General features: G+C 32.6%; 1 protein-coding gene across 3 annotated transcripts in view; it reads left to right on the top strand.

Moving 5' to 3' along the window:
• Window positions 1–18645, top strand: part of UIMC1 (ubiquitin interaction motif containing 1) — a 137705-nt gene that overhangs the window by 47292 nt on the left and 71768 nt on the right. For all 3 annotated transcript variants that reach the window (XM_051979009.1, XM_051979008.1, XM_051979011.1), the window contains exon 3: window positions 7336–7423. In XM_051979009.1, the coding sequence (XP_051834969.1) occupies window positions 7336–7423 (88 nt within the window). The remainder of the gene's footprint in view (window positions 1–7335; window positions 7424–18645) is intronic.

Genomic DNA, 18645 nt, shown 5'->3' with positions numbered 1-18645 from the left:
AGGATGTCTACAAATTGTGAATCAGTATTGTAAAATTATTAAGTGAAAGTTTAATTATAAAGTGAAAGGCACTCCTGTCCCATATCTTTGTACATGTAGGAGGTTCATAAGTATTACACATTGCATGTGTTTTCAGATTTTTTTCCAATTTACTGATCAGACTGATTCTCTTTCCCTCCCCCTTTTTTAAATATTATTTTTTATATGGAATGTTATTTGCTGTAGAAGGAAACTATGATAATATAAAAAATCCACTAGTAAAAACTTATTTTGAAAATATCCCATCATAGTCACATATATTAATTATTTAAGCTATTTCCATAGTTGATGATTTTCCCCCATTTTTTTTCTTGCTATCATAGAGTGCTGCTGTAAATGGTTTTGTGCTTTTCCTTTCCTTTTTTTTACCTCTTTGGGTACATGCCTAGTAATAAATGGTATTAAATGGGGCAAACAGTGGTATGTTTGAGGACATATTATCAGATTGGTTGCCAGAATGCTTGGACTAATTTTCAGCTAAGTTAGTAGTACAGTGTTATGCCTGTATATTCCCTCAACATATACGATTTCCTTTTTAAAAATCATTTTTGCCAATATAATCAGTATTGGGTAGAACCTCAGAATACTTTAAATTTTTATATACATGTAGCCATTGATGGTTTACTGCTCATTCCTATCTTTTGATGATTTATATGTACAAGAATGACTCTTATTTTCATATATATTTTTTAACAATTCTCAAAATATATCTCATATCCTGATTGTAGAAATTTGCTACAGGTGTTTTCTCAGTTAACTTTCCTTTTTAATTGCATTGATCCTGTTTGTGCAAAACCCTTTCAATTTATGTAATGAAAATTGCCCATTTTATGTCCTTTGCTCCTATCCATTACTTGTTTGGTCAAGAATTCTTAACCTAGCTAGAGTTGTAAAAAATATTTTCTTTCTTTTCAGTTAGCTTACATTATGGTATTTTAGAGATGTAGGTCATATATATCCATTTTCAATTTGTTGTGGTATATATCTTGTAAGAATACTGATTTATGCAAGATTGGTTTATATTTTTCAGAGTAGTTTTTGTCAAATAATGATTTTTGGACAATCTAGTATCTTTTTTGTTTTTATCCTATTTCAAAGCCATACCTCACTATTGGAACTGCATGATTAAGATTTTCTGGATGCTGTAGTCAAGATCATAATAAATCCTCAAGCCATAGAACTGGAAGCTGTCATAGCTAATTAGCTAGCATCATTGCCTCCAAAGATACCTCCAGTAACCCCCAGTTTAGATTTTTAAAGGCCTTTCATGAAGGAGCAGTAGCAAAATCTGAGTTATTGATAGCAGAGAATGTGCCTTGTACTTGTATTTGTATTCATCTTCAATGGTATAGAGACAAATTTTCAGTCAGTACATGGTGGTAACTAAAATGGAAGAAAGCTCATACTTAAACACTTGCTCTATGTTCAGTTTTAGTCTACTAGTTTCTGCCCCTTCAGGGATACTGGTTTGCCTACTTGAAGAATTGCTTAAGGAAGCAATGTCTCTGTAGCACTAAAAATGCAGTACTAGCTGTAGTCACCCTGATCTTTAACAGGAGTAACATAGCCGTTTTCTGTACAGTAATACATTGGTTTGGGAATCTCCACAAAGTTGGATTTCATCAGTGTTATACTTGCAGTTTTCTTTTCAGATAACCTATAGCCCAGAATCTTCTCTTAAGAATTTTCCATTAATTGTGTCACTGAAATGATTCATAGCCAATCTGTAAGTGTATTGTTTGACTTGTAGTATTTCTTGTTGATTTTCCTCTTTGAGAAATACGACCTACTCATCATATATAATCTTTTTCTGTAGTGAATATATAACTTTCCTCGTTTTGTATCACTATTCATTAGAGATTGGTGTAAAATTTTCTTTTTCTGTTTTCTCTCTCTAGATATCAAGTTCTTTCCTGTATCAAAAGAGTAAATTTAATAAGATTTCCTCTTCTTCCTCCAAGTCTTCAAAATAATTTATATAATATTGAAAATAATTGTGCTTTGAATATTTAATGGAATTTACATTTCAGTCTATTTGGTTCTTGGTTTTTTTTCTTTCAGGATTTCCTTTCTTGTTTATTTAATTTCTTTTTTTTCCCTGGGATTGTATTATTTTAAATTCCTATTAATTCTTTTAATTAGTTCTGTTAATCTAGGTCATTTACATTTTTATAAATTTTTATCCATTTAGTTCACATCAAGGGTATGTAACTGAGCAAAAGAATTGCTGATAATTTCCATTATTTCCTCTTCATTTGTTATAAATTCTGCTTTTTACTTTTGATATTGGCTATTATGTTTTTTTCTTTTTTTAAATGATCTCAATATTTTTTTTAAACTGGCTCCTTTAAATGATTAATTCAGTGATGTTGTGGTTTTTAATTTTCTCTTCTTTAATTTTCAGAATAATTGTTTAAAATTTTTTCTGTTTTTTCCTTACCCCCCATTTGTTTTTTCAGTCGCAGATTGAGGTGGGAGCAATATCCTAAATACCTTATTCTCAGCTTTTCATGCAAGTTAGTCTAGTTTTTCCTTAAAATGGTTTAAAGGATTAAAGGCTCATCCTCTTAATGTCACTTTCCATGCCAGTCAAATACAAAGTGACCACAAGTAACTTCATCCTCTTTCTGGTGCTTTGCTGATTGACCGTGATGGTCAACCACAAGTCAGGGGAACTTTGCTCAGCTGAAATAACTCAGAATATCTTCAAAATCATAACTTTATTGAATATCCTTCTCCTGTTATTACTGTTTAAAGAAGATTATTACGTTTCAACTTTCATTTAAAACCAATATAATCCATTATAATATCTAACCTGAGTTTTTTCCCCCCTCAATTTATTTTCTAGTAGGAACATTGTTAATATATGATAGGTTATAGATTATCTAGAATTATTCTTCAGTTCTCATCACTTCAGGATTGGCCTCTAGATGAATCTTTTTGACCATAGGAATGTAGCTATCATCCACTAAGGAATGATTATTGGAGAAAGTTCCCAGACTAGTGAAATCATAATTTGAAATATTGAAGCAAGAATTTTTTAGATATATTCTGAGTTAAATAACCTTTTGTGATCTTGCATGGGAATTTATATTATCTCTGTGGGAAAGTACTTTTCTGCCTTCTGATCATCCACCTAATAAATTAATTTAAAGTATTTTTATATTCTTAGTATTTATCAAGAAACACAAATGTTCAGATAAACTAAGAATAAAGGAACAAGTGATTTGAAAATTATGAGTGAAATTATAAACTTCCTTTAGCAAAATAACTTTTGGAACAAGTCCTGTTCATAAATTGGGGACAGCATGCAGTGTTCTTTTCTTGTTTTCTATTTAAGTAATAGTAAAACTTGGCTAAATGGGAATTTAGAATCACTTAATAATTCTAAAGATTGAAGCTGTAGAAAGTGAAATCATGTCCTTATTTCTGTGAGGGAGATGCAAGGAATACTTTATTTCAGTTACATACAGCATACTTTAGAGAATACTTAGGAATAATAAAAAATTATAAAATATTGGAAGACTCGTTAAAAACCGTGTTTTGAGAATTTTATTTATATATTTTTAACTCATTTAAACTTTCGTACTTTAATTTTTTTCCTCTCATGAAATTCTGTGTCCCCTAATTCCTCTTATTCTCCCACCCCATAGCATTCCATAAATATCAGTCAACCTTTAGCTTTTTAAAAAGTTTTATTTAAAAAAAATCTTTATTTTAAAAGGTTATACAAGAAGACTTAATTCTAAGATGATTTGTCTGCGTGAAAGGCTGTGTTATATTTATGTATTACATTATGACTTATTATTTCCATTTCAGCATTTCTTTGAAGAATTATTATTTTTAAATAATTTCTTAAATAAGAAGTATTATTCCTTCATTTTGCAAATAAATTATCTCAAAAGAGAAGTGATCTGCCTAAGATCATACAATAAATGTTGGAGCCAGGACTTAAAGACAGATCTTAATTTTCAAGTCTTGTTCTGCTTTCCATTCTGTTATATTTGCCAGTAATTAGTATTGTAATATTAAATTTTCTTGGTTGGATTCTGTATGTATTAGAAATTTCAAACCAAACATAACTATCACTAAGCTTTAAAAAGGTTTCCTTTCCTTCCCCTCCCCCAAGAAAAACAAAACAAAACAAATACCATTTTGGTATGGGGATATTTAGGCCTGCTTACCAGATAAATGGTTTTCTATGCTTCTCTAGACCGTTAGGTGTGCCTTAGAGTGTGGTTTTGGTCCTCTTGTTATGAAAATTGCCTTATTCTGTCTCCTTCTGTCACTGTCACTTTTCTTCATAGTTGTGGAAAATAGTGGAGTTTGACTTAACTTGGCCTTATTCTGCATGTTACTGGATTTTTAACTGTTTCTCCAGGTTTTGCATTATGTATGCTTTGAAGTGACTAGAATATGAGTGAGTGGGCAACCAGTCAAATAAGTAAGTTTTTTACATAATAATTTGACTGCAAATTTGTTGAAAATTATTTGCTACCAAGAGTCACTGGGATTAAGGTATAATCTGTTAGCTTTGTCATGCTTGGGGCAATAAAGATAACAAAAAGTTGTGAAAGAAAAGCTGAGGGAAAAGAAATAATATTCTAGAAAGGCATACATGCCCTTGAATGGGAATTACATGATAAATAACTATCTTTAAGGGCTTATGAATCCTGAAGTTGGAGTAACAGTGAAGGAATGGATGCCTTTCTTTTGTCTCCATAACCATAATTTTTTTTCCTTTGTTATCTTTGAGTACAAATTTAGTTCTCCAGATTTGAGGGAAGTATGAACTGATACTATGAGGAACAACCTGTGCATCCAGGAGCTATTTCACTAGCTAATTGACAATCTGTCTAAGAGCAAGGAGATCCTGACTCAAGAATAAAAACTTAATGAAAGTTTAAAAAAACAAGCAAACTAGAAAAAAACCTATCAGAAAGTGTGTTCTGATAAGCAAGTTCTTAAATCTTTCAAAAGAATTGGAATTTCATGACTTTTATTGTAGATTGAAATTTTTAAGTTCATGAGTTCTTTACCTTTTTTGTCTAAAAGATTTCAGTCTTTAGGTTATCTGATGAAAAACCTATTAGATCCTTTTTCAGGTCTAATTTTATTAAATTAGATTAATTAAATGAAATTTATTAAATAATCTTTTTTCAGAATAATATTTTTAAAGTCACAATAGAAGAAAATGTCAAATTTCAGTTATATTCCTTTAGTAAAAATTAAGATAATATGCATAGCATCCCATTCAAGTTCATGGGCCTCATATTAAGAACTTTTACTAAAACAAATCATTAAAGCTTGTACTCTATAGCCCCACTTTTGGTAAGAATCTTTTTGAAGTTACTTTGGCTTGTTCGTGGATCACAGAGACATGGCCCATGGCCAGAACTGTATATATAAAACCTTTTTCAGTGAAAACATAAACTGAAACTTTTTTCAGCTTATGTTTTCACTGGTAGAGCCTTTGAGCACCCAGAGTCATTGCCACAATATGATGAAGCTTCAGAGGAGGATGATATGGAGGAAATTTTCTTTAAAAGTAATTCTCTCTCCCCAATAAAAATTTAGCTTTACAACTATTTTTTAAAAAAAATCAAACAAAACCTAGGCAATTTTTTTTTCTTTTGTGAAAGTGCTTGGGGTTAAAATGATAGCTAGGAAGTATAAAGTGCCTGAGACTGACTTCAGGGCAGGTGCTCTAGATCCACTATGCCATCTAGCTGCCCCTAAATTCTTGTACTTGAGTGTGTATACTTTTTGATGAATTGGGATTTAATTTTTTCCCCCTTATATTGATAGCTATTGTTAATAATAGTTTTATATAGTTAAGATTTCCAACATTGTATAGAGTAGATAAAGAGCTGGTATGAAACCTGTGAGATTTGAACTTCTGACATATACTGATTTTGTAATACAGGCAAGTTAGTTATCCTCTCAGTGCTTTAGGGAACTCTTTAAGTTGTGGAGACTGCTGGATAGGCAGTTTTCTTCATTTGGAGATTCAGTCTCTTTCTCTGAATAAAAGCTATTGCATATGTGTCTTTCTGTTATACTTTGGGTTACATACAGTTGCGATTCTTCTGAGATGATAGTGTTCCATGATTTATATTTATATTTCGTCACTGGGAGAATTAGTATTAGGGTGGACTTTGGCAACAGCAGCTTGTGATCATGGAATTGCTTAGGAAATGGTTTAAGAGACTTCATAAAGGATATGTATGACTAGGAAAATAAGGCAGGCTAGTCATATAGCAAGAGTCAGAAGAAATCTAGTGGAGACCTTTGCCATCTCACACTTGGATTATTTCAGTAACTTGCTGGTGGGATCTGCCTGACTCAAGTCTCTCTCCCACTCTAGTCCATTCTCCTTCCAGTTACTAAAGTGATTTTCCTAAATATAGGCCTGATCATGTGTGCTTGCTTCCCCCCAACTCCCTATTATATCAAATACAAAATAATTACTTAGCACTTAAAGTCTTTCATAATCTATTTTCCTCCTGCCTTTCACTCTTCTTATACTTTACTCCCCACCACATATTCTTTAATCCAGTGTGCCACTGTCTTCCTGGTCATTTCTCTTACAATATACTCCATTTCTAGATTCTGGGCATTTTCTCTAGCTATCCTTCTGTACCTGGAATGCTTTCCCTCTTCCACTCCAATTACTGATCTCCCCTGACTTCAAGTTCCAGCTCAACTCAGCTTAAATCAAGTACACTCCGTTAATTATTTCCTATTTATTCTGTACATAGTTTGCTTTGTATATATTTGCATGTTGTGAGCTCCTTGGGGGCAGGGACTACCTTTTGCCTCTTATTTTATCTCCTAATCTTAGTACCGTGCCTGACATAAAAGCACCGTGCTTAGTGAGAGAGAACAGATTGACCACCTAAATGTTGCACTAGTATCTTTGAAATAATGATAATGAACATATATCACTGAAATGCCTTCAGTCTTGGGTAAATCTGAGACTTTCTAAAATTCAATGAATATGAAACATAGGATGAAAAGAAGGAATGGATGGATTGCTGGCTGTACTAAAGGAAGGAATGTTCATCCTGATAGAATGATGAGATCATGGCTCCTTGAAACCTCACTGATAGTACAGTGCTGTTAGAATGAAAGGATTTTTGTTATTCTTCAGATTTGAAATCACCATTTTCCAAAAATGACCTTTTCTTTTCAGGTCAGGGACCTGTTACTCTTTATTACAGAATTTGAGTCCCAGAGAAAGCAAGGGAGAGCTTGTTTTATTTTTAAACTGATTCTATTTTTTGCTTGCAACAGGAACCTGGGGAAGAGAATGGATTGCTGAGGACAAGGACAATGCAGCAGTTGGATAGAGCAAAGTGTGCAACCAAAAGAAAAATTACACGTATGTTGTCATTTGGAAAGTAGGAGGCTTTCAGCTAATTAGTTTGGAAGCGACAGTATTGCTGATTTCTCCACTAGGAAGAGATAATTAATTGTACTATTGTACTATGGTAATCACTTCTATTTCTTTACCAAATAATTTTTCACATTATTTTTTTCACATTAATTTTATGAAGTAGAAATTGTAAGCTATTACCCTCATTTTAGCAGAGGAAGAGACAGAGGTTCAGAGAGACTAACATCTGCATAATCATTGTAATAATTGGGGTTTGAGGTTAAACTTGAATCTTACTGATTTTGAAGTGTGCTACACTAAGATAATGACTAGACATAGAACAGGTTCAGAAATAGTTTACATTGGTTATCAGTAGAATTTCTTTTAGGTTATTTTATCTGCCTTCTAGTTCATGGAGCCTCAAAGAGTCAGAAGACCCATACTGTGGTTTCATAAAGTGTAGTGCCTAAAATTTAACAAAATACTCTAGATATAGATAGACTATAGCAGAAGATATTGGGACTATGCTCTCCTTTGGTCTGGAATAAGAATTTTTTTTTTTTTTTTTTTGCTGAGGCAATTGGGGTTAAGTGACTTGCCCAGGATTACACAGCTAGGAAGTGTTAAGTGTCCGAGCTTAGATTTGAACTTAGGTCTTCCTGACTTCAGGGCTGGTGCTGTATCCACTGCACCACCTAGCTGCCCCTGGCAGGAATTCTTAACAGAAATCCATAAAGTTGTTTCAAAAAATATTTTCATATGTCCCTATCAGTGTAATTGGTTTCCTTTGTAATACTATGTATTTTATTTTATGCATTTCCAAACAATATTTTTAGAAAGGGTGCATAAGCTACACAGATCACAAAGGAATCTAAACAAAAAGCATAAAGATTTTTATTAACATAGTCTGATTGCTTCAGCTTTTGTAGCATCTATTTGATAACTAACATTGATTTTGAATTTGTACTTCACTAAAACTCTTATGTAAACTATTATCTTATCTAACTTCTCCCTTCCTGTACTTGTATAGTTTATTTTTCATCCAAGCATATAACTTAATTTATCCCTATTCAATGTCAGCTTGATATTTTAAAACTAATGTTTATAATCTATTGATATTTTGTCACTGAATAATGAGTATTTTTTTAGTTATTATAATTTTGTGACTATTGGTTGACAAATTTTACTTGTCTGTTTTGCCACAAGGACCTTGCTCATTTTACATAAGTGAACATTTTTTAAAATTAGATTTTATTTTTTTCAATTAGCAAAAATCTTACTACTCCTTTTGTTTCTACCCAGATAAAAAGCTAGATGTTATAATGGGTGGAGCACTAGGCCTGGATTCAAGAAAACCTGAATTTAAAATTGACTTCCAAAACTTAGAAATTTTTTCCTGGACAAATTTTTGTCTCAGCTTCATCAGCTGTAAAATGGGGATATTTAATAATTAGTAGTACCCACCTCATAGGATTGGTTTGAGGATCAAATGAAATAAGATTTCTAAAATGCATAGCACAGAGCTTGGCACACTAGAAGTGCTTAATTTGCTTATTGCATCCTTCCCCTTTCCCCACCTGCATTTAAAAAAAAGGAAAACAAAGCCTTTATAACAAATATGCCTCTGACTCCACCACTTTTCTGTTTAGAGATGAGTGGTTTATAATAATGTAGTTGTGGTTGGTTGCTTTGATCAGAGTTCTTAAATCTTTCAAAGTATAATTTAACATTTCTGTCAGTCTTTGAAAGTTTACAAAGTGCTTCTCTCATTTCCACCAATCAAGATAGATAGTTCAAGTGGTATTAACCCTATTTTACAAAAGAAGAAACTGAAGCACAAGGAAACTCATTTAAGTGATTTACCTTTACTACAATTACTAAGTGATAAAAATTAAACCCATATCAGATTGTTGGCTTTCTTGGGGAGAGAGGAAAAAGAGGGGAGAAAATTTGGAATACAAGGTTCTGCGAGGGTGAATGTTGAAAATTTATCTTTGCATGTATTTGGAAAAATAAAATATTATTTAAAAAAAACCTGGAGAGAAAAAAATTACTAAGTGACAGTACCATAACTTGCACCCAGCTCTTTTCTTAACTCTAAGTTCAATACCCTTTTTGTTTAACACTTTAAGTTATCAGTGCTAATCTTTATTTTGTTTAATACTAATTTTATAAAAAAGCCTGTTTAGGCCTTATTCATACTCTCCTGTTTATTGCAGATAATATCTTGACTCAAAAAAGCCTATTTTTTCAATGTTCATAGTAGATATTTTTGTGTATTTTCATTTGCCTCTGTAAGTTTGATGTTTTCTTGTTGACTCTTAGTTGTAGTCAAAGCTATTTCCAAGTCTGTGCCGTCACTTGTTTGTTGGAGCCTGTAGGTGAGATATTTTATTTAGGTAGGATAAAATAGTACACAGAATTTAAACAGATTTTCCCCTTGCCTTGTTTGTCAATGTTTTAAAATAAAAAATATTTATACAAGTAAAAATGATACAATTTGAATTAATTGTTAATGTTTTCCTGACAGCAAAGATTCAGAAATCCTGGGTAAAATAGTCATATATTTTTTCATTGTTAGATCATTATTATGCTGCTGTAATGCATCATCACTAAATCTTAGTAGGATGTATAAGGCATTTATTTTATCAGAAGAAATATTTTTGAAGGAGATGAAGGGGGAAAAAAATTGGGTGAAATGGAGTTTGTCTTGTTCAATTGGATACATCTGTGAAATGCTGTAGTGGGAATTAGTGTGATGTTCTGTAGTGACTGGTAAGAGCAGTGAGCTCAGAGTGAGGAGATGGGGGTACAGATGAATACTGGGAAATTATCCAGTAATTTGCCTTATAGGCATAGTGAACTTCAAATTTGAGCTGGCATCACCATTTGATGTATGGGCACTGTCCGTAGGACTTGCTGATATATGAAACATCTAGTTTTGTATTCCAGAGTCTTAGTCTGTCCACATAGCAGAGGGAAACTAACAGAACATCTTGAGTCCTTGTGCCTCATAAATTATGATTGGTGATAGCAGCCTCTTCCAAATTATGTACATACACACATGCTTTGGAAAGATGAGACAGATAAGCAGAATTATAAGATACTGTGTAGAAGAGTCAATACCAATCCTTCTGGTTTCTGAGGGTGAATTCTGTCTGACATTTCCACTTAGGGTGCATACTTCCAGGTGAGATTGCTATAAATACTTTTTATACTACCTTTTAAGTTCCTCAACACTTGAGAATTAAGGGTAAAATATGTCTTGATTGCTTCCTTTGTTGTGATGGCCTAGAGCATAACCTTGCATCACTTTTGATTAAATTGTGTGAACTGATGGGAATGAGTTGCTGAATGTTTTTTCTTTTCTTTTCTATAGGCTATTTATTGTTGGGATAAAGAGTATGGCCTTTTTTATATCTCATGTTTATATTGCTTTGAAACTGTTTTTAAGGTGGTTAATGTGATCCTTCTGTAGCTGGCAAGGTAGTTAAGATAGATTATTACAGATAAGGAAATTGAGACCTGGAAAAGGAGGGAAGGTGAACATAACTGCTTTTTAAATCTCCCTGACACATAGTATTTCAGAGGGAGTATGGCATACTAGAAAAGAAACGCTGGACTTGAAAAGTTCAAGTTTCAAAATGTTTCATTGTTTCAAATTTCATGCTCAGTTTTCAAATGCATTTTCAAATGTACTTGGGCAGCATATGATTGGACAACACCCAGTCAACATAATTTATTAAGCATCTACTAAATTACATCTATTCTCAAGGCCTCCATTTCCTTATTTTAATGAGACATTTGGACTTGATGACTAGATCCAGCTTTATCATCTTGTTTAAGTGGCAGGGAATATGGAATGTGATGAAATTATTAGTATATAATAGTATCATAAGTCTTCATGGAAATAGGCATATTTATAGCTATTTTATGAATGAAAAGAAATGTAAAGTAGTAGATAGAGCACCTTAGAGCAAGAAGTTCCAGATAGTTGTTTCTTACCTGTATGGATCTCTGTGACTTAGGAAGAGGTGCTAAACCTCTCATTACTACTCTAAGCCAGAGTGTCTTACACTTTTTCCACTTATCCCTTTTTGCCCAAGAAATTTTTTATGTGACCTGGGGTATATAAGTATGTAAAAAGGCATAAAAATCATATATTTACTGATAATAAATCATTATTTCCTAACTCCCACATTCAGTTATGTGACCCCATGTGGGTAATGACCAACAATTTAAGAAGCTTTGCCCAAAGCAGAACTCTTGAAACTATAGGTAGAAGAGACCATGTTTACCTTCATTGGCAGAGGCCATTTTCTATGTCCCTAGCTTCTTAAACTGTGGTTTGTAACCCTATATGGGGTCACATAACTGAATGTAGGGGTCATGAAACTGATTTATCAGCAAGTACTTGGTTTACATAACTATTTTATATACTCATATACCTGGTATCATGTAAAAATTTCTTGGATGAAAAGGGATTATGAGTGGGGAAAAGTTTAAGAAGCCCTGCTCTATACCAATGAAATCACAGGTCTGGTCTTGAGCCATTATGAGTAACAGAGGGATCTGATGTTTCTCTGGCATGCAAAATAAGACTGTATGCAAACTAATGTTCATTTTCCAAGGGATGTATTATAATAATTTATATCTCTATTGTAGGGTTTTAAAAGTGTTTTCTTCACAAGTTCTGAGAGATAAGGTAGTATTGAGTATTATTCTTCTTTTACAGATTAACTAAGACTCAGACATTAATAAATGAGTTGCTGATGGGCATACATGTTGGTAGCAGAACTGGGGTTTGAAATCCAGTATTCTTAACTCTAGTGTCAATGCTTTTTCTTCTCTGTTCTGCTGCCTCCATGATTTTAAATAATGATAAAGAAGGTTGAGGTGCCTTGGTGCTCTCTAGAACTTTTAAGAAAAGATGTTTTACAGAATCAAATTGTCAATCTGCTTGAAATTTTGTTCCCTTAAGCTTCCCAATTTCGTTTTCATCTTAACCATTTTGGACAGAAATCTTTATTACATACTTTCCTGCTTTTTCAAACTAAACTGAATGTGCTAAACATCATTTAACCATGTCTAGATCACTTGATCATCACTGTAAACATTGTTCTGTGCACTACATTAGACACTGGCATCCTTCAACTTGTATTTCTGATGATGGGTTAGAATATGATATTTCCCTTAACTTATAGGAATAGAAAATCGTTGAAAGAAATTCAGCCACTGTCTTCCATTGTCCTTAACCATGAAGATGGATTATCTCTCTGCCTAGTATTTTTTAAAAATTGTTTTATATTGATGGCTTTTGTTTTTATAGTGTTTTATTTCCAAAAAATCCCTTTCCTAACCTACCTAGAGAGCCATCTCTTGTAGTAAAGAATAAAAATGAATATTAAAAATGGCAGTTTGACAGAATTAGCCAGTCTAGTTACATGGTATATGCAGTATTTCATAGCTATCATGCACCATCCCTTCCTTTGACCCTCCAGAAAGAAGGGATCAGTGAGGTATACTTTCTCATGTTTTGTTTGAGAGAAAACTTCACAGTGTTAAGTTTCTTTTCTTTTTGTTGCTCCTATGAACTCTTCATATTAAGTTCTTTTTTTATTATAGCTTTTTATTTACAAGTTATGCATAGATAATTTTACAGCATTGACAATTGCCAAACCTTCTGTCCCAATTTTTCCCCTCCCCCCCCCACCCTCTCCTCAAGATGGCAGATTACTATGTTAAAGTCATATTCAGTTCTTACAGTAAAAATGTAATCTATTACATTAATGTACCATAGCATGGCCATTAATTTTCAAAAGAGGTAGTAATTGAAAGCTCTGGAACACCTTGCTTACAAAATACTCTAGTCCAGTGGTGTCAGACTCAGAAATGGATCATTAAATTGGCCTTTGTGAACTCAGAAAAAATGTTGGCAAAAATAAATAAAAATACAATAGAATGTAGATAATGTTAATATGTTTCCCAATTGCATTTTAATCTGCCCTGGCCAGTTTGATATTTTTGCCAGACGTTGGACACCTCTACTGTAATTGAACAAGTGGTAGGAGCAGGATAGCCATGCCAATTTTGTTGATAGTTTCCAGTAGTTCCCATATAAATTATCTTCTATTTAATATTAGTTGAAAAGAACTGAGAACATTTAGTATTAGAGTTGAGATTAAGAAAAGTTTCTTGCAGAAAATGGGATTTTTAGACTCTGAAGCACTCCAAGGAAGCCCAAAGGCAGAAATAAGGAAGAAGAGAATTCTAGGCTTATCTAGTAAAAAATGTTTGGAGTTTTGAGAAGGTATTACTGGATTGTGAGTCCTTAAAGAGAAAGCAATAAAATATAAGACTAGAAATGAAGGAAGAGACCAGATTATGAAGTGATTTAAATCCCAAATGGAGAATATTATAATTGTTCCTAAAGATAATAAGGTTTGTGTTTTGATGATTATATAATTAGATCTGTACTTTAGAAAAATCATTTTGGACTTTGAATGGTAGATGGATTATACTTGATGCATAGAAACTAATTTGAAGTCTAGCACTTAATGCAGTGCCTGGCATATGATAAGAATTTAATAAAGGCTCCGTTCTGCCTATTTTGTCTTGTATTTATGCTTATGTATCCTTTGTCTTTTCCATAGAATGCAAGCTTCCTGGGGGCAGGAACAGTATATACCCAGTGCCTAGCATATAGTAAATGCTTAATATTTTCTTATTTATTTATTTGTTTGTTTGTTCTTTTACTAAAACCATCTTCTTTATATACCTTGGTGCTTCATAAAAATTTTCAAGTCACTTTCCCTTACAAACCCAAAGAGAATAACTCATCGCTAATCAAAATATAATCAACCAATTCCTGTTGGTCAAGAAATAAAACAAAAGCATTTCAGTGTCACAGGATCTCAGAATTTCATACTTAGTAGGATGGCTAAGTTGAACTTGTACAACCCTCACCTATACATGAATTTCTTTTGTAGTATCCTGAACAGTTAGTGATTTAATTTCTGGTATGTTTTTACATTAGTTTTCTAGCTATAACATTTTTACTGACTGTCCCCCATGGCTTTAATGCTTCTCCACCTTTTGGCGCTAAATCTTAGCTTTTTTGTCTTCATTACTCAGCTCAAATCCTATTTTCTGCAGGAGACTTTTCCTGGCTTCTCTCATCTGCCACTCCTTTCCTTCTGATATAATTTTCCACTTACACTGTATATATTTTGTATCTAAGTAATTATTTATATATTGTTTTCCCATTAGAATGTTAATTCCATGAGAGCAAAGAAAGTGGCTTTCTTTGTATTCTCTATAGTACTTGGTAATGTAGTAACACTCAATACTTGCTGACTGATAGATATAAGCAAACAAAATAATATCTGTCCTTAAGAAGCTTACATTCTAATTCTAAGTATTTTAAGATACTCTTAAGGGGAACTGAAAAGGATTTTAAAGAGGTAAGAGATAGAAATGACAGCATGGTTTGGGAAATGGTGGCCAGGAAATGATGCAAGATAAAGTTTGCTTGAATACAAGTCATTCCCCAATTGATGAATGGTCAAAGGATGTGAACAGATAGGTCAGAGAAATCAAAAAGAAGCTATAGTCAAATAAAGAAATGTTCTAAATCGCTTTTGATTAGAGAAATTCAAGTTAAAATAATTCTGAGGTACCACCTCATTTATCAGATAAGATGTGAGAAAATTGAAACACTAAGGTACTAATGGTGGAATTCTGAACTGATCAATCATTCTGGAGAGCAATTTGGAACTGCATATCTTTTGACCAAGCAATAAATTGGTATCTCAAAGAGATTTTTTAAAAAAGAAAAGAAACTACTTTTGCAAAAAAATATAATAGCTTTTTTTTGGTAGTACTAAGTATTGGAAATTGAAAAGATTAGAGAATGGCTGAACAAGTTGTGATATATGATTGTAATGAAATGTTATTGTGCTGTAATTAATGATGAGCAGGATGATTTCAGAAAATCTGGAAAGACTTACATAAACTAATGCAGAGTAAAGTGAACAGAACCAGAACATTTTACACAAAAACAGCAATATTGTATGGTGAAGAACTGTGAATGACTTAAATGATGATGGACTCAAGATGAAAAATGCTATTCATCTCCAGAGAAAGAATTGATGATATCTGAATACAGACTGAAATGTGCTATTTTTCTTTCTTCCTTTCATCCTTCCCTCTCTTTCAAATTTGCTTCCACAAAATGACTAATAGGGAAATGTTTTACATGATTGCACATATGTAATCTATATCAAAGTGTTTTATTTTAATGTCTTAGGAAGGGAGGGGAAATAAAATTTTAAATTCAGAACTTTTTTTTTTCCATTTTTTAGGTAACTCCTAAGGTTTTTTGTTTCTTTATTAAAGCTTTTTCTTTTTCAAAACATCTGCCTGGACAATTATTCAACATTAGCCCGTGCAAAACCCGTGTCCCAATTCCCCCCTTTCCCCCCAACCTTTTCCCCTAGATGGCAAGTAGTCCAATATTTATTAAACATGGTAGAAATATATGTTAATATATTGGTCATCCTGCCATCTGGGGGATGGTGGGGGGAAGGAGGAGAAAAATTGGAACAAAAGGTTTTGCAATTGTCAATGCTGAAAAATTATCCATGCATATATCTTGTAAATAAAAAGCTATAATAATAATAATAATAATAATAATGATAATAATAAAAGAAATATATGTTAAATCCAATATATACATACATATCTGTAGTTATCTTGCTACACAAGAAAAATCAAATCAAACCAGAAAAAAAAAGAGAAACAAAATAAAATGTAAGCAAACGACAACATGTTGTGAACCAAACTCAGTTCCTACAGTTCTCTTTCTGGGTGTAGATGGCTATCATTATCATTAAACAATTGGAACTGATCTGAATCATCTCATTCTTGAAGAGCGCCATGTCCATCAGAATTGATCAATGTATAATCTTGCTGTTGCTGTGTATAATGATCTTCTGATTGTGCTCATTTCACTTAGCATCAATTCTCTCCAGGTCTCTGTGAAGTCATTCTGTTGGTTGTTTCTTACAGAACAATAATATGGAATTCAAAATCTAAAAACAAAATGGAACAAAACCAAATGTTGTGTTCTTACATGTAATTGGGGGGGGGGAATAAAATACTAAACATGAAAAAAAAAGAGTTGTCTATCAAAACCGGGCATTCCAAGAGCAAAATCCAAAGTTTTCTAATAAGGGAAAGGGAGTTGAGCATGATGGCTAGAGTTTGGAAATGGTGGTGACAAGAGCAGATAAATATTTGAGGAAAATGATTTTGACAGTTCAGAGGATGGATTGGAGAGAGGAGAAATTAGAAAGGAGGGGAGGGACCAATTAGGATTCTATTAAAATAATTCAAATGAGAATTGATAAGAACTTGAATTAGGCTATAGTCTCTGGGAATAGTGAAAAGGAGTTGTATATGAGAAAAACTGTAGGGGCAGAATTGACAAAGCTTAACAAGTGGTAGCATATGGAGAGTGAGAAAGAAAGAAGAGTTGTCAGAAACCTGAGTGATGTTGAAGAATGATGGTATCCTCAACTGAAATAAGGAGATTTGGAGGCAGAACGAGTTTTTAGGAAAATATGGTTATATTTTATAAACATTGGAAGAGATTCCTATGGAATATTTTTAATGGAATTTCCCAATTAGGCTATTGGTGATTCAGAAATTGTAGTTCAGGAGAGAAATTTGGATTGGATATGCACACATTTGTGTGTATAGTCATGTATGTTTTGTATATACATGTATGGCAATAGGGAAAAATGATGTCTATGGAAAATGCCAATTCACTTTCTTTCTTGTATAAATTTGTTATTTTGGAATATAAATTTTTTCCCTTCCCAGGTCCCTTTGCCTTAATTAATTATTTAAATTCAGAATGTGATTTTATTTTAAAATTGTAATAGTGCTCAATTGTAGCTGTCATGTGCAAATTAATGATTAGAATAAGATTATTAAGGTCCATATTACAAAACAGATGTACGAAAGGGAAATAATTTAAGATAAATTAATTGAAGGATCCATCCTTCCCCCAACAATGATGGTGATCAAATTCTGTGGGTGCTTAGTAGATGATTTGTTGTGATTCAAATTTCAATAAGTATATTATCATGATAAAGAGGTGAACTTGAGTTTTCTTCAACCAAGCCATTGGTGCATAAGCTGGACAAATGCTACTATATTAAAAAAACAAACAAAACAAAACTAACTTTGGCCACAAGCCTTGCAGCAGTTTACTTTTTGAGGATCAACCTTGTTAAAACTGTCTCACATTTAATAGATTGGCTACTTGGAAATGAAATTTTTGGCCATAGCAGCCCATTATACAAAGAAAAACATAAAATAGACCTCAGTCTTATAAGACTTTTTTTTTTTTTTTACTTCTACTTTAATGTGAGAATGTTGGAAGGCTAAGAATCACAATTTTTAAGACTATTAAACTATGAGCTGTTAGAATGTGTGATATTTGTTTAGATGCAAAAGAGTAGATTTGCTAAAAAAGATTAAATTGTGTGAATCTTGATATTCTCACTATTAATAACACTATAAGAAAAGAATGTTGATTCCATGTTCAGTGATGGCTCCTGTGCTCATCAGTTGTAAAATAGAAGATGTAGAAATTCTATGGAGGACTCTTAAAATTAAATCATATACTTCTTATGTGGTGACTATGATGAAAGATGGGTGTAATTAAGTATGGTTAAAAAATATGATTTTAGGAGTAAGGAATAATATTGGCCAACAGATCACACATCTGAATGAACACTTTTGATAAAAATTATCAGATTGAATATGAAAAAAAATACATAATGCCTCCAAAAATGAAATTGTTTTGATAGCTGAGAAGCAACTTGTTACTGATATGGGATTAATTCGTAAATTAGTTGATTATGTACACATCATACCATTGATTTGTTTGTTGTTGTTGTTTTTAACAGTTCTTTCTACTTTTCTTTTTATTGATAACAATTTTTTTACATCATCTTTAATTCCAAGTGTGTCCTTCCTTCTACAGTACCCAGCAAAATGCCCTTTGTAACAGGATTTTAAAAAGAGAGGAAAAAAGCACTTTAGCAAAACCAGTAACAGACCAGCTATGTTTGACAGTTATTCTAAACCCATAGCTCCCTATCTCTACAAAGAATGGAGAAGTGTGTGTTCCTAATTCTTGTGTGGGGCCAAATTTA

Source organism: Antechinus flavipes, chromosome 2 (genome assembly GCF_016432865.1).
Source record: "Antechinus flavipes isolate AdamAnt ecotype Samford, QLD, Australia chromosome 2, AdamAnt_v2, whole genome shotgun sequence".
NCBI lineage: Eukaryota > Metazoa > Chordata > Mammalia > Dasyuromorphia > Dasyuridae > Antechinus > Antechinus flavipes.
The sequence above is the reverse complement of the archived record's forward strand: the minus strand, read 5'-3'. Positions and strand labels throughout refer to the sequence as shown.